The 20868-nt window shown below is 35.3% G+C and overlaps 1 protein-coding gene across 2 annotated transcripts in view; it reads right to left on the bottom strand.

Moving 5' to 3' along the window:
• Positions 1 to 20868, bottom strand: part of PKN2 (protein kinase N2) — a 130434-nt gene that overhangs the window by 13973 nt on the left and 95593 nt on the right. For both annotated transcript variants that reach the window (XM_045478172.1, XM_045478171.1), the window contains exons 9-16: positions 13206 to 13349; positions 12812 to 12887; positions 12019 to 12193; positions 11654 to 11780; positions 11046 to 11176; positions 10888 to 10963; positions 10717 to 10808; positions 3608 to 3784 (exon numbers count right to left, since the gene is read on the bottom strand). In XM_045478172.1, coding sequence (XP_045334128.1) covers positions 3608 to 3784; positions 10717 to 10808; positions 10888 to 10963; positions 11046 to 11176; positions 11654 to 11780; positions 12019 to 12193; positions 12812 to 12887; positions 13206 to 13349 — 998 coding nt within the window. The remainder of the gene's footprint in view (positions 1 to 3607; positions 3785 to 10716; positions 10809 to 10887; positions 10964 to 11045; positions 11177 to 11653; positions 11781 to 12018; positions 12194 to 12811; positions 12888 to 13205; positions 13350 to 20868) is intronic.

Below are 20868 nucleotides of genomic sequence, written 5' to 3'. Positions count from 1 at the left end.
GACTCTTAAGATTTCCTTAGTGTAAAGAGTAATAGGTAAAGAGACAGAGAAATAGCCAAAGTTTTGTGGGGAAAATGAGGTTGACTTAGGTTGACTTTGAATGGTCTTGGGGCAGGTGAAGAAATTGGGTAAATGGGTTTGGATCTTAGGCAAACTTGAGTCCAGCTAGAATATTAACTCTTGAGGAATAGGACCATCAGGGTCTTTTGCAGTATTTATCCTAAATGTTTAGAATAATGCCTGAAACATGGCAGGCTTACTAAATGAGAAGGGAGGTAATAAATACATGAATTTAAAAATGCAGACGTGTTTTCAGTACAGAATAGTCTATAAGGAAACACTTAGGAGAATCAGTTTTTAATTATGCAAGTAATACATAGGTATTTTCTCTATCAAGTACACATAATACCTCTGGCCCCAAAGCACAATACTTCATTCATCCATCTATCCATCTCACCCCAGTGCCACTACCATCTATAGAGATAACTAACTACTCTTACTGGTTTGGTGAATGTTCTTCGAACTCTTAGAATGCACACGTAGATAATTTAGCTATGTCATGTGTTCCCTTATTTAACAAAAAATGGGACCATAATTTGGAAAAATTTAAAAGTGCAAGTATTTAGAAATACTTAATTATACATTAGATCTTACATAATTATTTGTTGAAAGTTTAAAGAATTTAGCTCAAGTCCCATTCAAACAGATATGATTCTAAAATTGCTTATTTTTATACATAAGATTTTGGTTAACTTATTTTGGTAAAACAATATTATACCAATTATAAAAATACCTTAATTTCTCTTTTATTTCATTTTTTGTAAATAAATCACCCTAATGACACCCAACAAATAATGAGTATATTGTTTAAAATATATATTTCACCAAATGCTTACTATGCTATGTGTCAGGTATATGTTACATATTTTCACTTATTAGCTTATTTAATCTTCAAATCAAAGCTTTAAATCTTTTACAGAAACATAATGAAGCTTTCAGAGAGAGTAACTACTCTGTCTAAAGGTACAAAGCTAGGAAACAAACTATTTTTGATACCACACTCTCAGTCAATAAAAATTCACTGATCACCTAGTATGTGCAACCACACTTCCAGGTGTTGCACTAGTATACAGAACAGACATCCTCCTCCCTTTTAATGAGGGGAGATAGACAATAAAAAGATAAAAAATAAATAGATGATTTCAGGTAGAAATAAAGTGCTATGGAGATAACAGAAAACAGTGTTAAGACTGATCTGATTTGGACATTAGTGATGTAGTGGTATTTTAGATAGGGTACTCAGGAAAGGATTTCAAAAAAATAACATTTGAGGTGAGATCTGATCTAATCCAATGGGATCTAATCAGAGGGAGGTACTTCAAATCTGAAGTACAGCAATGCAGCATTTTATTCTTTATATTTTAGTGTTTATTTGAGAGAGAGACACACACACAAAATGAGCGGGGAGGGGCAGAGAGAGAGGGAGACAGAGAATCTGAAGCAGACTCCAGGCTCTAAGCTGTTAGCACAGAGCCCTACGTGGGGCTCGAACTCACAAACTGTGAGATCATGACCTTAGCTGAAGTTGAATGCCCAACCAAGCCACGCAGGTGCCTCTATTTTTTTTTTTTTTAAGTTTATTTACTTTGAGAGGGGGTGGGGGAGAGAGAGAGAGAGGGAGAGAGAGCGAGCGAGCATGCACTATCAGTGTGCAGCCAGACACAAGGCTCAATCTCAGAAACCACGAGATCATGAACTGAGCTGAAACCAAGAGTCAAACACTCAACCGACTGAGACAACCAGGTGCTCTGGAATTTTATTCTTGTATTTCATTGGGCTTAACTGTTTCATCTGTACATGATTTGTATTCTCAGCAAAAAAAATTCCTTAAAGGAGAACTGTATTTTAAATTTCTTTAAAAAGTGGGGGGAGGGGGTACACATCAAAACAAAAACAAATTCCCACGTGCAGGCAGGACAGGCTAGGCATAGTCCAGATGCTCTGGTTTTAATTTTTAAATATTCAGGAAATGCCTTTTACTTTCTGGCTTCTGTCTCCATTTTGAAAGTTTCACTAACCATCAGAAATAATCTATTTCTTCCCTTTTTTTTTTTTTTTAAATGTTTATTACTTATTTTTGAGAGACAGAATGAGCATGTGCAAGCAGGGGAGGGGCAGAGAGAAAGGGAGACACAGAATCTGAAGCAGGCTCCAGGCTCTGAGCTGTCAGCAAGAAGCTTGATGCAGGGCTTGAACCCACAAGCCAGGAGATCATGACCTGAGCCAAAGTTGGACGCTTAACTGAGCCACCCAGGCACCCCAAGAAATAGATTTCTTAACTATAGGGAACTGATGGCTACCAGAGGGGGAGGTGAATGGGAGGATGGACTAAATAGGTGATAGGGATTAAAGAGTGCACTTATGATGAGTACCAGGCATGAAATTGGTGAAATCGCTATATTGTGCACCTGAAACTAATATAACACTGTATGTTAACTAACTGGAATTCAATAAAATAAAACCTTTAAAAAAAAAAAAATGACTTCCTATCTTTTGGCTTGAACAACTGGTACTGCCTTTTATTAAGGAGAAGATTAGAAGAGTAGCAGGTTTGGGACAAGTGGGTAAGGTTGGGGGAAATGGGAAAAATCAGAAATTCAGTCTGCAAAGAGAAATACTTATTAGCCATATGAAGGGAAAAGTCAAGTTGGTGCTGAATGTTATTAGAGTTGGAAGTTTAGGGAAGAGGTCAGGGCTGGAGATACAAAGTTGGTAAACATCAGCATACAGAGTGTGGCTATTCAGAGCACTTTCCTAAGATCAAATCCTAGCTTCACCATTTAAGAGCGATAAAACGGATAACAGTAAGGGGAAAATATATACACATCTATATGTAATCTCAAACATTTCCAATTACTTATTTTTATGCATTTGAAGAAGCACAACCTTCATATAATAGCAAATTAAAAAACTACAAAAATACAGTGAAAAGTCTGCATATTTCTATACCTTTCATTGGAAGCTATATGCATATGAATTTCTTTTATATTCTTTCAGAGATATCTTAAGCACGTGCAAACAAAGACTTAATACACATTAACTTATTACCCTTTAAAATGCAAAAACAAATATTTCATACGAATACTTGATAAAGACTCTTTTATATTATGTTTTTTCACTTAACAATGTACTTTGAGTATAGTTAAGTATTTAAAGCCATAGTTCTAAAAAAAGTAAAATAAATAAATAAATAAATAAATAAATAAATAAATAGATAAATAAATAAAGCAAGCAAGCCATGGTTCTAGATGGCATTTCCCAGGAAGAAAATATAATAGAGAAAAAGAAGGTATTTTACTAAAATGAACCTAAACTGTTCGTCTAAATTATCAAGTGTGATTTAGGGTAATCCATAAAATTTTCAACATGAACAAAGTAAAATAGATACATTTATATGTAGCAAAGAGGTAAATAAGTAGAGTTCTAATATTCTTTGCAGAAATCTATTTTCCATTTGGAAAGAAAAAAGAAACTGAGAGACCTTTTCTCCTTCCTAGCAAAAAATCTGTCATGAAAAAACTCAGAGAAATGTCCAAAGCATACTCACACAGCTCTTGGTTCAGAAAAGACATCAGTATGAATGTGCATCATTAGGTCCCCACCGGCAGCATATTCCATTACAAAGCAAACATGCTCTTTGGTTTGGAAACATGCAAAAAGGTTCACCAAAAAGGGATGTCTTACACTATTCACAGTTTCAAAAATTCTTTTTTCACACATCAGGCTGTAAGAGAAAACATTTAAAAATCAATAGGTTTTTCAAAAAAAGTTCTGGTTGGAGGTAACATTCTTTAAAAAAATTACTGAACTCTAAAATAAGCAAAGTTCTTACCTATTAGAACTTTAAAACCATAAAATATGCCTTAGTTTTGCTATAAATGCTTTGAAAAATTTGGTCTACTTGATATATAAAACTTCAACTGAAATATATTAATGAAAACTCAGGGTGCCTTGGTGGCTCAGTTGGTTAAGCGTCAGACTCTTGACTTTCGGCTCAGGTGATGATCTCATGGTTTGTGAGTTCAAGCCCCAAATAGGCTTCTGCACTGACAGTGCAGAGCCTTCTTGGGATTCTCTCTCCCTCTGCCCTCCCCTGCTCACGCTCTTTCTCTCAAAATAAAAAAAGGAAAAAAGAAATATATTAATGGAAACTAAAATATATGATTAGAATGACATAAAGATTAGAGTTGACAACGATAGCATCAGAGTAGCACATACAGGGCTATTGGTTATAGTTAATTAAAAAAAGGCTTACTTAGGGGTGATTTTATTGGGAATTGGTGAGAGAATATACTGACCTAAAGAATTAATTTAAAAAATATAAAATTTGTGGTGAAGGTAATTTCAAGGATAGTATTTATAATTCATAAGCTATAGTATTCAAATATTTTTTCAAATAATATATGAAGTTAAAAGGTAAAGATATGATGCATAGAATTTTAATTTACAAGGCTGACTAGAAAATAAAGATATGATGCATAGAATTTTAATTTACAAGGCTGACTAATAAAATACATTGAGAATTCTATTAATTTTTTTTTTTTCAACGTTTATTTATTTTTGGGACAGAGAGAGACAGAGCATGAACGGGGGAGGGGCAGAGAGAGAGGGAGACACAGAATCGGAAACAGGCTCCAGGCTCTGAGCCATCAGCCCAGAGCCCGACGCGGGGCTCGAACTCACGGACCACGAGATCGTGACCTGGCTGAAGTCGGACGCTTAACCGAATGCGCCACCCAGGCGCCCCAAGAATTCTATTAATTAACATGCTTCAAGGAAGCTCCTTGAGAATGATCTAATTTGTAAAATCTATAGCAATCACAGGTTTTGCCTTTGTAGCAGCTTGTGACTCTTACAAGCTTCTACAAAGAACAATGATCAAACTTACAGACCCTGGAACATTAATTTTGCCTACATAGCAAAAAACACCTTTCTCCCTTTCCTTGAAAATATTTAGTAAATCAACCTGACTTTAGAACTCAAAGTAGAAGAAAACCAGGTCAAATATTATTCAAATACAAGTTGGAGTTAACTGATTAATATACATTTTATTAACAATTAGATTATGTGTGTTTTTTTTTTAATGTTTGTTTATTTTTGAGAGAGAGACAGCATGTAGAAGGGAGGTGCAGAGAGAGAAAGAGAATGGTAGAGGATCCGAAGCAGGCTCTGTGCTGACAGCAGAGAGCCCAACGTGGGACTCAAACTCAGGAACTGCGAGATCATGATCTGAGCCTAAGTCGGATGCTTAGCTGGCTGAGCCACCCAGGAGACCCTATATTTATGTTTCTAATTAAAATAGGCACTTTTCTGACCTTAGTGTTTTTAGAAAGTATTAATAATGCTTTTATTTTTATTTTTATTTTTTTTTAATATTTTTTTTAACGTTTTTATTTTATTTTTGAGACAGAGAGAGACAGAGCATGAATGGGGGGAGGGGCAGAGAGAGAAGGAGACACAGAATCGGAAGCAGGCTCCAGGCTCCGAGCCATCAGCCCAGAGCCCGACGCGGGGCTCGAACTCACAGACCGCGAGATCGTGACCTGGCTGAAGTCGGACGCTCAACCGACTGCGCCACCCAGGCGCCCCAATAATGCTTTTATTTTTAAATTAAAACATTTCTTAGATTTTTGTTACTGTTGCTAATTTCAAAACACCAAACTTTAGCTAATGTTAAGAGGGAGGTAGATCCATTCTTCTTTCTTTTGGGTCTTTTAAGAAGGAGTTATTTAAAATTTTTATTTTTAACGTTTATTTTTGAGACAGAGAGACAAAGCATGAACGGGGGAGGGTCAGAGAGAGGAAGACACAGAATCTGAAACAGGCTCCAGGCTCTGAGCTGTCAGCACAGAGCCTGATGCGGGGCTCGAACTCATGGACCGCGAGATCATGACCTGAGCCGAAGTCAGATCTTAAGCGACTGAGCCACCCAGGCACCCCAAGAAGGAGTTATTTTAAAAAGGTAATTTTAAAGATAAGTATTTATTTGTGTATCCAGACTACATTGCTAGGAAAAAAAAATTAAATAGAATTTTGAAAACATTTAAGAGTATACCTGTTGTGTAGAAGGAGCATGGAATTTAAAAAAAAAATTTTTTTTAACGTTTTTTTTTTTGTAACCTTTTTTTTTTTTTTTTTTCAGACAGGGAGAGACAGAGCATGAACAGGGGAGGGTCAGAGAGAGGGAGACACAGAATCTGAAACAGGCTCCAGGCTCTGAGCTGTCAGCACAGAGCCTGACGCGGGGCTCGAACTCACGGACCGCAAGATCATGACCTGAGCCAAAGTCGGCCGCTTAACCGACTGAGCCACGCAGGCGCCCCTGTGTTTGTTTATTTTTGAAACAGAGAGAGAGACATAGTATGAGCAGGGGAGGGGTAGAGAGAGAGGGAGACAGAGAATCTGAAGCAGGCTCCAGGCTCTGAGCTGTCAGCACAGAGCCCAACATGGGGCTCGAACTCACAAGCTATGAGATCATGACCTGAGCCGAAGTGGGACACTCAACTGACTGAGCCACCTGGGTGTCCCGAAGGAGCATGGAATTTTTAATGCTATGTTAATATAGTTGTCTTCTGGATTATGAACTGAAACATCTGTTCAGTTTTAAATACTGGCAGTAAATCCAGCTATTATGAAATAGTGTTTAAACTCCATTTAATAAGGTCACATTCTAGACAAACTCTTACCTTCTGATTTCACACAATCTGTTTATAACTTTATACATACTCAGAAACAGGAAACACCACTACAATTGTTTTAAAGCTTTAGGCTTATGTCTACATATATTTGGCAAGGTTTCTAAATGTTATTACAAATTAAATTATTAGAAATAAACTCATAAAAGGCTTTAAAAAAGTTAATGGCTTTGATTTTCATCACCACCAAAATTTATCGGAAAATAATGTCCAACTGGGATCTAAGACTGATAAGATGGCTTCTAAACTAACAGATTCACAAAATCAACCTAAATTTTGGGCACTGTAGATAAAATATTCAGACAAAATAAAAACAAAATGACAAGATGTTTGGGCTCAAATAGATGGCAAACACTGTCTCTTCATTGTCTATATGGTTAATATTTATGGGTGAATCACTAATTCTTATGTGTATTAGGTATTAGATTAGACCTGTGCTGAACATGTAAATGATATAAAAGATTGAGAATTGTTGATCAGAATGCCTCCTAACTGACTTTAATGCCATTCACAGGAATGCTTTGATGAGGACCAGCAATACTGATGAAGACTGGATACACGTCTCAGACTCTTAGTTAAAGGAGGCAGGCTTTTTATAGACCAAAATTGTCACAATAATTTAAAGCATTTTACAGCACACCAAAAAGTTACGCTGTTAAGAGTTAACTTTTCCTAGCCTTATCTAAATTGTATACTTCCTTTAAAAGTTCATGAACAACTCAACCTTATTCAAAACTTCAAACTTTATTCCTTCTATCCAGAACATTTTCCTCTAAATTGTCATTTAACTTTTCTCCATATTCCCAAGTATCTTCCATGAGCCAAGGAAGAACACAAATCCAACTCTTTTATAAGGTCTGACCTAAATCCATCAGCACCCCATGATGTTCCCCTTTGAGCTGTTCCTGTCTGTACTGTTTATTTTAAACCAAGCATATCTAGCCTCTTTTATTTACATAACTAATACACTTATGTCTTAGTTTCCTAAGTGATTAGTTTCATCCTAACATTTTTTGTGTACTTCCTTATGTACACAAAGTACACTACCTTATGAAATGTTCTAGAAACTTAAAAACTTGTATAAATAGTTATTTTGGTCACTGGAAAACAGCATTGTTAATAAAGCTAAAATCTTAGGATTGAATCATATTTATATATAAATTTTTAAATATAAATATAAACATATATATGTTCAGCTGTGCTTTTGTTCTATGACTGCAAAATGGTATTTCCAGCTCTATTCTGTTGTCTTGAAATATGAACTGGTAAGAAAAGGAAGCGAGTGAGAAGGTACTACAGGGACACAAATTTATCATTCTTACTCAGGACTGGGCATAAATGAGACTCACAGAGAATGTTCTGTGAATGGCAGGTGGAGAATGTAATCTTTGTACGTGAATTACGTTACTTTGGAGTTAGCCTATAATTTTCATTTTAAAAAGAGGTTGATTTGGAATTTTCTATGATCTATTTTTAAAAAAAGAAGGCAGTTTTTGAAGTAAAATAATGAAATCCAGACTAGAGAAAGAAAACATCAAAAGAAAAACTGTCATTAAGTAGCATCAAATATTTTGGAAACATCGATTTAAAAAAAAGTCAGTAAGATGTAATAAGATTGAATTCTATGGATCTATTAAAAGGATGAATTAGGAAGTGAATATAAAGGATTCTGTTTAATAGTTTGAGTTGTTTACTATTCAGAATTACAAGTTATAAATATGTATTACTTTTCAAAATATGTTGATTTTTTAATTTTCTAAGTTATTTTTCTTGCCTTCATCTGTTTTTTTTTTTTTTTTTTTTTTTGGAGAGAGAGAGCGCGCAAGAGCGTGAGAGCAGGGGAGAGGGACAGAGTGAGAGGGAGAGAGAAAATCTTAAGCAGGTATCACGCCAGCATGGAGGCCGAAGCAGGGCTCGGTGAGATCTGATGTGAGCCGAAATCAAGAGTCAAGTGCTTAACTGACTGAGCCAGCTAGGTGCCCTAATTGCTCCTTTTTGCTGCCTTCCTCAAATCCTATCGAGATTTTCCATTTCTCTGTTTGTATACCTACTGGAGGTTATTTTACTTCCATGTTGTAGAATATATGGATCTATAACTGAAGTTGGGTAAGGATCACTCCTAACTTTTCAACAAGGCTGGATTAATTTTCAGTAGGGGTAACAGCCTAGATTCTGGCCAAAGCTCCATCCTCAGATCTGGACATTCTTCATTCATAGTAATATTAATGTTATTCTGTTAGATTTAATTAGAAAGTGTTCTTCTGTAAAGACTTGGCTCAAAGTAGTAACAATGTAGCAGAAAGCTATACAAATCATCAGGATTAACAGAGGTAGTACCAGTACATAATTATTTTTGGAAAACAATGAATTTACCATTCATAGATCTGGAATAAAGGAAACATTCTTCCATAAAAGACAAATATTTGGCTCATCTATTATTATAGTTATCAACAGACTGACAGTGTGATTAAAGGTTTGCTTTAACCAATTATTTCTGTAAAATAAAAATATAGTTCTAAACATACCACATGGTACACAGAATATTGCATAAATATTCAGCAAAATTGTCTCTGAATAGTTTTACATATCAAGAGTTTATTTTGATGTAATTGAGGGATATGAAAAACAGGTAAAAAATAAATAGGCAAATCCAAAGGGAAAAATTTCTTTTTTACATAAAGGAAAACTTCATTTTCAAGATCTATCCTAATTCCAAGAACTTCCCATATGATGGAAAAAATATTAAAAATAGCAATTTAGTATGTGTGTGTGTGTGTATACACACACACACACACACACAAAATGGCATGTAATATAATTAAGGCAAGCATTACCAAAAAAATATGTTTTAAAAATATGCAGGTTAATTGAAGTTTAAAGAAGTTCAGTGAATTGCTCTGGGGTCAAATCCTTAATTAAGAAGGAACAACCAGAAGTAGATAAGTCAGTCTTCTCATTCTTCGTACCAGGCTCTTTTCATGTCCAGGGCTGTCTTCTATTAATATCAACTGATGCTCCCAAGTGGCTTAAAAAAAATCCTGCTTGTAAATATCAAATGGAAGTCTATTTCTGTAATAAATATGCCATTTGTGGGGTGTCTGGGTGGCTCAGTTAGTTGAGCATCTGACTTCGGCTCAGGTCATGATCTCGTGTTCTTGGGTTTGAGCCCCACGTCGGGCTCTGTGCTGACAGCTCAGAGCCTGGAGCCTGCTTGGAATTCTGTGTCTCCCTCTCTCTCTGCCCCTCCCCTGCTCATGCTCTCTCAAAAAATAAAAATAAAAAGTTAAAAAAAATTTTTAAAAAGAGCATGTAAATATGCCACTTGTTATCTACAATTTTGTACTTAGTCACTTTGTTAAGAAAGTCTTTCTAAAGCATATTCTCTAACCTAATTACAATATTGTCTCCAAAGTCCTTGCATTTTAAAAATTGTACATAAAGATGTATCAATATCAACTTACATTTATTAAACCCAGAAAGGTAAGATGCTCTGGTCAAAAAATACCGTTTTAAGAAAAATGAAAGAAAAAGTAGATATATGTGCATTTTATAAAGCAGAATACATTAACCATTCAATGAAGTGCAGGTTACTTGTAAATGACATTGTATTACTTCGGTAATATGAAATGGGAAATAGTTTCACCCGACCACAGATGAGTAACAATTCCTATTGCATATAAACACTTTACCGTCTCCAAGTATGAAAAACCTAACAGAAGTGGTTTAAACATTTCATCATCTTTCTTTGGTACACACTAACCTGTAAACTGTCATAAGGAGAAGTTGACTAGAGAGAAAAATGTAATTAATGCCTACCTTATATCAAGTACAAATACATTAAGTTAGATTCTTCATGTATTATAGAAATGGAAAGTTTTGCTGTTATAAAATATACATCAATTTTCATGATCTTATGTTAAAACTTTAGAAAAATAAACAATTTCGTGAAAAAAAAACTAACCTGTCTACTTCATCTCGAGCCACAATATCTCCTTTCTTTAAGGCTTTTATAGCAAACATCTCGTTTGTGTGTTTATATTCAGCCAAAAGCACCTGAAATGAGATTAAAATAGGTACTTTCTATTTGAGTTATTGCTTTTAAAGTCATTCCAAGAAAACTTAAAAAGATTACCTTTCCAAAATGTCCTCTACCCAAGACAGCACAACATCTGAAGTCTTGTAGATTAAACTGAAACATCTGTTGAGATCTGAAAACAGTATGTCAATTAAAAATAAGGAAAAAGTATGGGACCAAACATGTAGTAGCAAAGCTGTATACATATTCTTTACCTTCTATCCTCAAGTTCTCGAACACCACTGTATCCTAGGCCTGGTTGAGGAATATCAGGCTCATATTCAGATTGAGATTTTGGAAGTATACTATTTCTGTCATTCTCAATAGCAAAAACAGCTTCTGAATCCTATAAAATATTAAATACTCATTAAATCATAGAAACATTAAGAAAACAACTTATTTGGTAAAGTTTAAAAATGTCAGAAGTCAATAAAAATATTAGTGAGAAAAGTAAAATCCAGATAATGGACATTCATTCTTAAGAGTTGTTAATTCTACATTACACTTGCCTAAAAAATTTGAAAAATGAACACATTATCGTCACCTTCAATGAATATTCTGAAATTATGTTAATCAAGTTAGAAGATGAAGAGTGAGGCAATATACCATCTTATATCAACTATGTTCCTATGCATTTAGCTTCAGCAATCTATTCAATCCCTACTGGCCCACGAGCATCCAGAGATTTTGTTTCACTCACAAGAAACATAAAAACAGTTCACACGTGCAACTTTTAACTGAAATGTACACCTCATTCACTATGATGCTTTTATTGGTAATTCATTTGGCAAAAAGGAATTATACGAGGTTTAAAACGCCTTGCCTGTCTCGGTGTATCCGAATCTCTTAATTCAGCAGATTCATCTATTTCTCCAAGGGAAGAGTCACGTGGTGGGGCCGGAGGAGGTTCAGGTTCAAGATCAAAGTCCAATTTGGTTACTGTAGAATCACTTATAGAAGATAAAGCAATTCACCAAAAACGGTAATCAAAAGTATATATTTTAAGTAGCTTTAAAATTAGAGCAAACTTTTTTTTCTTTTTTTACTTTTTGAAAGTAAGCAGAACACTAATTTCAAAATACTATTTAGAAAAAATCAGATTTTTAATAGACCCACTGTAAGCAGTATGCATGAATGTTACAGTAACTATTTTATAAAAGCAATGCTTAAAAATCTTAAGACACATACCCAGCTGGAGGTGCTAGTTCAGGGATGCGTACATCAACCACTGGCACTGTAGCAGGCACGGAGGCTTGAGGGCTAAAGGTGCCAGAATGATTTACTGTTGGAATAGCTCTTCTCACCAGTCTTCCCCAAGTGGCAATATTAATATTCATTTGAGGAGCTCTGAGAAATGTTTTGCCTATGGATATTGTGAATAAAGAAAATAGAATAAGTAATTTTTTTATATATTACCAAAAGCCATAATTTAAAAATTCATATTCATTGGTTTATAATTTATGAAGAACAAACAAAATTTGTCACTTAAAAATAGTTCTTAACTATTTGTTATTAAAGGCTGGTGAAAAGTAGTGAAAATAGTTTTAAAAATAAATAGGAAGGAACTGTTTTTTTGTTTTTTTTATTTTGTTTTTTGTTTTTTTTTTTTTTTAAGTCTAGGAATGGTATGTGGCTAAGGTTTAAAAAACAATTCTCTAAAAATAAAAGAATTATCTTTTGGAGATACTAACTGTATTTGTGGATGAATCAATAGGAGGTCTAGGTTTGCTTCTTATAATCTGAGAAAGTAGTAAGTGGACGGGCTATAGTGAAACAAAACTGGCCATGAGTTGAATGCTGTTGAGGATGAGTGATGGTACATTGTACTAGTCTGTTAGGATATGTTTGAAATATTCCTTAATAAAAAGTTAGAAATGAATAAAAGGAAAACAAAAAACAAAGTTGGCTATTACTTTTAATGTTGGTTTTCTATATTTAAGCATACACCAAAATAAACTGTATTTGATTCCTTAGTAACTACCTTGTTGTTTTGAAAAAATTTTCTTTTGTCTTTGGAGTTTGGGTCTTCTTTCAATAACTGGATTAAAAAAGGTAACCTGCAGTGAAGAAAATTCAAGTTGACATGAATATAGCTTTGGATTTATGCTTCATGAAATTCACTAAACTCCTAAGTATTGAAAACTTGAGAATCTTAGATACAATTTAAGCCCAACTTCTCATTTTCTAGGTGAAAAAAGAGACCTAGAGAGGATGATGATTTGTCTTAAGGTAATACACTTGTGCAGTAGTAGAGCTGAGCCAAGGATTCAAGTTGTCTAATGTTCAGCCTAATTCTCTTTCTACTTCTATGTCATGCTGCCTACATATATAATTCCAATTATAGTGATGTACGTTTAATAAAATATATTTATTACCTCTGCAAATAAAGTACCCTGTGGTTCCAAATAGAGACACATGCCATGCCGTTGGTTGTCTAAAAAATCTTCTAACCTCAGAAATTTTACAGCACACAGAGATCGCCAATCACGCCAATAAACTGAAATTTCCAGTTCACGTGACTAGGATAATTAAAAAAAAATAAAGATAACAGAGAAGACATGATTGGACACACACTTGAATAAAATATCACAAAAAATATAAAATACAAATATATAAACAAAGATAACACACACAAAAGGTACACTATTTAAAGAGTGCTTTGTAATGGTTCTCTATTATATATTATTTTAACAAACTTATATATTTTAACTCCAAGGAACAAATTTATATTTCCACAATCTCTAGCTAAGATATTCCTATTATAAAGAATACACATCTGGGACCAATACAGATGAATGACCACAGAGACTCTTTGCTATGTAATAGCTTCAGTCTTTCAGATTTTCCTTCTCCACTTGGTATCACTTGCTGAGCTGTTGCTGGAAGACCTCAGTGCTCTCCTCAAAGAACCCATTTCAAACTGTCTTATTTCCTTGTCCCCATGTTGAATTAGGGAAAGGTCTACGAATAGCATCTATCCTGCACTTACAGTGCGCCCCACACACTGTGCTAAGCACTTTAAAAGTATTATGTCATTTAATCTTCAGAAGAATACCACCGGGTAATAGGACTAGTGACAGCAGGGGCCTGTGCAGGTAGGGGGCAAAAGGGAAATTCAGAATAAGTTTATACAAAAAGATATTCATTTATTACAACAGCTCCCCCCAACCCCTGGTTCTCCCTGCAAAAGGCAGCAAATTAGCAACAAACCGAATGTCCAAAAACTAAGGGACAAGTATATTATACCATATCCAGATGAGGGAATTCTCTATAATCATTAAAAATAATGCTTATGTGGAAAAACATACTTAAGACTTTAATGATTATTTTTATTTTATTATTTTTAATTTGAGAGAGACAGCGCGTGCACATGTGAGCAGGAGAGGGGGCAGAGGCAAAGGGAGAGAAATCTCAAGCAGGTTCCAGGTTCAGTGTGAAGGCTAATGTAGGGTTCGATCCCATGGCTGGGGGATTATAACCTCAGTCGAAATTGGGAGTCAGATGTTCAACCGACTGAGACAGCCAGGCGCACCCCTTTTTTTATTTTAGAGTGCGCAAGTGGGAGAGAGGGAGGGAGAGGAGAGAGAGAGGGAGAGAATCTTAAGCAAGCTCCATGCTCAGTGCAGAGCCTGATGTGGGGCTCTATCCCACAACCTTGGAATTATGACCTGAGCCGAAATAAAGAGTCGGACACTCAACCAACTGAGCCACCCAGGCACCCCCATATTTAAGGCTTTAACAATCAATTAAAACATAATTACAACAGTGTAGAACACAGCTTATAAATTGGGGGCCAAGCCAAACTCTACATATATGTTATAATCGACATACATTCTAATTAGAAAGCACCAGACTTTTCTATGATTTTGCAAACCATCTGCAAGAAGAGATAAACATTTTTCCCCCCTTAGGCTCAACAAAGTAATAAATTACTTCTTTCATATACTAACTTTCAACTCAGGAACTTATGCCTATTACATAAGCTCCTAGTACTTAACAGATCCTTTGACTTTAAATAATGAGTTGATGCAAATGAATATAAAAAACACTTAACAAAAAACAGAACATGAAAAAAAAAAAATGAGTCAAGACACAACGTGCCAGGTCTCATCAGAAAAAAGTATCTATGGCAGTATGTGAACCAAGGGCCTCTTACTTCATTTCTTCTGATACATAGTTACTGTGAGAGAGAATACTCGTCATTAAAGGGGAAGTATGAGTAGAGTAGAATTCTTTTTTAAGATCAGCAAATGGCATTTATTTAAGTTAAAAGTTTAAGTATTTTGGTAAATACATTGAATGGACACCTGAACCAGGGATTGGTAATTTACACTACACTGTTTCAGACTAGAGGGGAAGAGGTCTACTTCCTCCTATATTATTTTGCCACATCAAGGAGGAAGACCTGTGATGGATCAGACAGACAGATGCAAGGGGCATAGATGCTGGGAGGTTCTTACTTATAAGAAGTTGTAAGAAGTTCTTGTAAGAAGATCTTACTTATACTTTCACATTGCTAACATCTGACACATGGTTAAGTTTATATCTTTCTCCGGATGAGAAGAAGAGGTCCAATCACCTTATTTATATTTATTCTAGCCACTCTGGTAAAACATACCAGCTCATTTCGTTCTGCTTTCTCTTCATTCCATGCCTTAAACTGAAGTGTGTTAGAAAGATCTCAGAGTTGAGATGGAAGGTCATCTCAAGGCCTTAAGCTAGCTTTCCTAGAGTTCTACTTTGAGATTTTAGGTACAAATTTATTCACTTTTTGTTACTTTGCATTGTTCCTTGGGAAAGAGAACTGTACAATTTAAGGGGGAAGGTGACTGTGATCTAGAGCAGATTATGTTATTTTATGTCAATACTCCAAACACTGTTTCATGGAACCCCAAACCTACTTCAGTCTCTAACATCTGGTGTGATTTGGGTAGGTAAAGTAGGGATACAGCACCTAAAAAGGAAAACACTTTTTATATAAAGACATGTCTCTAATATTTATAGAATTTAAACTGTAAGTGTGACTGCTCATCTGCTGGCAATTTTCCAGATGAAGCAGGCCAGTTCTATAGAGCTAGAACATGCTTTAAGTGATGTCAAACTGTAAGAGCAACAAAATTCTAGATAGTGTAAAACCACCACTACAATAGCTGAGCAGTATAATCTGAGCTATTGATGGGCATCACTAGTAAATTGTCCCAATTTGTTCTTTATTTGGTCTAACGAATTTGAACCTAGGGTCAGAGAAAAAAACACGGAAGATCTAAGGCACCTGTAAGATTTGTCTCAAGTCTCCTTAAGGCCTTGAAAGTAAACAGAAAAAGGTAAAAAAGACATTGAATCAGCCCTACATGTAGGAGAGGAAGGAGAACAACTTAAAAAAAAATGTGCTTCAATTTAAAAAACTTGGCACAAATCTAGCATAAAAAGACCTGAAGCACAAGGAAGGCTGAAGTTTCCAAACTGTTCGTGAGGAACTCTGGGACAATGGAGACTATTTTAACTTTACAAAGGAAACACAGTGACATCTGTGGGACACTGTTAAATACTAGCTCATGGTAAGCTCAGTTTCAACAACCGAATGTACCACATTCCTTTGGATGACATCTTCCTATCTTTGCTAAATTGGGTTTTCAACAACTGATTTTTTCCACATGAAAAATCAATGTGTAAGCATGCTGTGTTCACGCTTTGAGAAGTTATGTAGTATACAACAAGCAGACATACTCCATTAGTAAGTAACTGGTTACGCAAAAATGAAGTAAAAATACTGTATTTTCTTTCAATTTTTTTTCACTCAAAAAGTACTAATTAGTTAGAATATAAGTACTGAATAAATATTTTTTAACTACTTTTTAAGTTAGGTATAAATTATGGGAACCAATTTGACAATAAATTATATTAAATAAACAAGTTAGGTATAATGACAAATAAAATTGTGACATAAAGTATATATGATATTTTGACATATGTATATACTATGCAGATTCCTCCCATTTAATTAACACATTCATCACCTCAGTAAATTGCATTTATATAGTGTTATTAACTACAGTCACCATGTTATACACTGGATGCTCAGACTTTATTCATTTTATATCTAAAGTTTTTACTTTTTTTTTTTTTTTTTTACCAAACTCTCCATGCTTTCCCCACCCCCTATCTCTTGGCAACCACTTTTTTTTTTTTTTACATTTATTTATTTTTGAGAAACAGTGAGACAAAGCGTGAGTGGGGGAGGGGCAGAGAGAGAAGGAGACAGAATCTGAAGGAGCCTCCAGGCTCTGAGCAAGCAGTCAGCACACAGCCTGATGCAGAGCTTGAACCCACAAACCGTGAGATCATGACCTGAGCTGAAGTTGGACACTCAACCGACTGAGCCACCCAGGCGCCCCTTGGCAACCACTTTTCTACTCTCATTTCTAGGTGTTTGACTTTGTTTTTTTGCTTTTGTTTTTTTTTTTTTTTTTTTTTTAAGATTTCACATATAAATGATACCATGTAGTATCTGTCTTTATCTGGCTTATTTCACAAAGCATAATGTTCGCCAAGGTCAATCCATGTTGTTGCAAACAGCAGGATTTCTTCCTTTCTCATGGTTGACTAATGTTCCATATATATCTCACATCTTCTTTATCCATTCACCCCTTGACAGGTTATTTCCATAACTTGGCCATTGTGAATAATGCTGCAATGAACATGGAAGTGCAGATACCTCTTCGATATTGTTTTCATTTCTTTTGAATATATAACCAGGAGTGGGATTGATGAATCATAGGGTGGTTCTATTTTTAATTTTTTGAGAAACCTCCATACTATTTTTCATAGTGGCTGCACCAATTTACATTCCCAACAACAGTACACAAGGGCTCCCTTTCCTCCACATCCTTGTCTGCATTTGTTATCTCTTATCTTCTTGGCAACAGCCACTCTAACAGGTGTGAGGTGATAACTCACTGTGGTTTTGACTTGCATTTCCTTGATAATTAGTGATGTTGAGTACCTTTTCATGTACCTCTTGGCTATTTCTAAAGAATGTCTTCTTTAGAAAAATGTCTATTCATTTTCTATACATTTTTAATCAGATTTTTTTGCTACTGAGTTATAGGACTTTTTAATATATTTTGAATATTAACCCCTTATCAGATACATGATTTGCAAATACTTTCTTCCATTCTGTAGGATGCCTTTTCATTTTGCTGATGTTTCCTTTGCTGCACAGAAAATTTTTAGTTAGTACTTTTTTTCTTTTTTTGAGAGAGAGAGAGAGAGAGAGAGAGAGAGACAGAAAGAGTATACACACATGCTCAAGTAGGGGAGGAGAGGAAGAGGGAGAGAGAGAATCTCAATCAGGCTCCACGCCCAGTACGGAATCTGACACTAGGCTCAATCTAACAACCATGAGATCATCACCTGAGCTGAAATCAAGAGTCAGACACTTAATGGACTGAGCCACCAGGTGCCTCAGTAAGTAGTTCTTAATAAATGGAATGGTTGGGATATTTCCTTTGGCCTGGACACACACTGTAAAACAACAACAACAACAACAACAACAACAACAAAAACCAGGACACTGGGGATGCTGTGAACCAAGAAAGTTTGGGAACCTCTAATAGAAGAACATGAAAGCTAGGCTCCACTGCTGAAAAAAAAAAAAAAAAAAAAAAAAAAAGGAGGCAAGATGAAGCAGAGCATGGAATATTCAACAGCCAAGAAAAGGTAAGACTTTGTAAAGGTACAACATGGTAGATATCATATCAATTGGTCTTCTATTTCTTCTTTAATTGGCCTTTTATGGGCTTCTGAAGACAATACAACCTTGAGAAATATCAGTTAAGGTCATAGAAGCAAAGAAACTGCATACTCAAAGAGTCTGAATTTTAATAACTGGCTATTTATGGAGGTGCGATTAAGGTTAAAGAGCCAACAAGGATGAAGCAACTGACATCTAGCAACAGTAGAAATCCATTACCACCCCTTGCCTCACTGTGCACGAGGTAATAGTTGTCAGAATCCAATGAGAACTGGACCTTGGAAAAAGGGACTGTCCAACAGGAGCTGTAGCCATAGTTGAACCAATGCTGTGAAAACAGGGAAGGGAAGAGGGAAACAAACACCTTGACTTCTCTCTCCTCCTATCCTTACACCTCCTAACAATGTCTCCCACTGTAAGTTAGAGCCTAGTTGTTCAAGTCCACAGCTATCAGCTTCCAGAGTCAAAGCACCGGCCAGGGAAGGGAGACACTGGAATCTACTAGGTGCAAACAGAAAACAACCATATCAGGAAACAGCAGTATCTCTTTTCAGTTGAGGAGTCCAATAAGGGTGATTTTCCAGCTGGACCAAATATGACAAAAAGAGGAAAACCCTAGGATCTTTGGGGAGGATGGGAAATACAGAGAGGAGAGTTTGAGACTGAGACAATAGAAAACATAATGTTATGATCTTTGCTTGAAAAGTCTGCCTCCTACATATGTGGGTGATTCTGCTCTTTTCGTAAGAGAGAAGTAAACAATTATGATACAAACTAGTGCTTTAATAGTTATATATAAAACTGCTTCCTAAAAAAAATAAATAAAACTGCTTCCTTTATCAATTCATATTGTATAAAAAGTTCCAAAGACTCCCTATTATTCCAAACCTATTATAAACTTTTCTGTCTTTACATACACAATTCCTATGTCTACTCTTATATCTTATTCCCCTGCTGAAACATATATTTTCATATGAGATTTCACGTTTTTTCCCCTGTACCAGGTTCAATTTTCTCTTTTCATCAAGACTGAATTAAACATGTGTTCCTCACAAAGGCATTCTTGACTAAACCCAGCCCAGAGGTCTTTCCCTTGAGTTCAGATGTGTATAACTTTTTATATTTATCCTTCTAGGGACTTGTGTTCTCAAATCTGAGGATTCAATGTTTGTCATTAGTTCTGGAAAATTCTAGGTCATTATTGCTTCAGATCTGACTACTGCTCATTGTCTCCATTCACTCATTCTGGAATTCCTCTTAGTGTGTTAGTCATTTTCATCCCATTCTTCCTGTCTCGTAGCCTCTCTTTCACATTTTTCATCTGTCTCCTTGTGTTGCATTAGGGCAACTTCTTTAGCTCTATCTTCCACCCACCAACTCTTTTGTTATTTAACTCATCCACTTAGTTTTCAACTAAAAATGTTCTATTTCTGATTTTTGTTAAGTTTTATTTTACTCTCCTTCCAACCCAGCTTCAACAATTGGGGACTAATGGTCCCCCAATTATTTTGAAGATAATCTCAGATGTCTACTATTTGTTTTTTAAAAAACTCTGCTTAGTCTTTGTATCACTAATTCTTTGCTCATGTTTTCAAATTCCTCTATTATTTAAATATTTGAAATATTTATTTTATATTCTATAACAAATAATCCCATTATCCATTGCTGCTTACTCATGGTGTTTGTATCTTCATGTATTTTTAAATTCTTGATGCATGCTCATGTTAGAAGAATTCCTCCCTAAGCTTCTGAAACACAATTCAACAGTTTTTTATTTTGTCTCCAACTGTTTTTTTTTTAAGCCTACCAGACTATAGAGTCCTTTATGGAAAGAATGCTTCTCGCTGTTTTGTTATTTCTCACTGTGCTAAATGTAGGCCTTTGCACATTAAAGGTTGGAAAGGTAGAAGAAAGCTAAAATGCCTATGCTGTGCTACAGAACAGTAACAGGTAAGCCATAAGGAAATAAGTCAGACTCAGTTGTGTGTGGAAGGGTGGGAGCAGGTAAGAAAGAAGACATTTTTAAATTATATATATGATCCCCCTCCCCTCAGATTCTAATTTGTGTCATTTTGGGAATCTATTTGGGAATCACTGTACCAAGCAGAGTGTGTTACCTGCATAAGTAGGAAAAAAAAAAAGGAAATTATATAAAAAACTTTTAGTTTTAAAAATATTTTTGCATTAAGTTATTTTCAGTCATTCTGTTGTATATTTAATGAATACCTATACTAATACTGTGATGGAAATACAAAGAGACATAATGTATGGTCCTGTTCTCATAT

Source organism: Leopardus geoffroyi, chromosome C1 (genome assembly GCF_018350155.1).
Source record: "Leopardus geoffroyi isolate Oge1 chromosome C1, O.geoffroyi_Oge1_pat1.0, whole genome shotgun sequence".
Taxonomy (NCBI): Eukaryota; Metazoa; Chordata; class Mammalia; order Carnivora; family Felidae; genus Leopardus; species Leopardus geoffroyi.
Note: the sequence above shows the minus strand (reverse complement) of the source record. Positions and strands in the feature narration are given on the sequence as shown.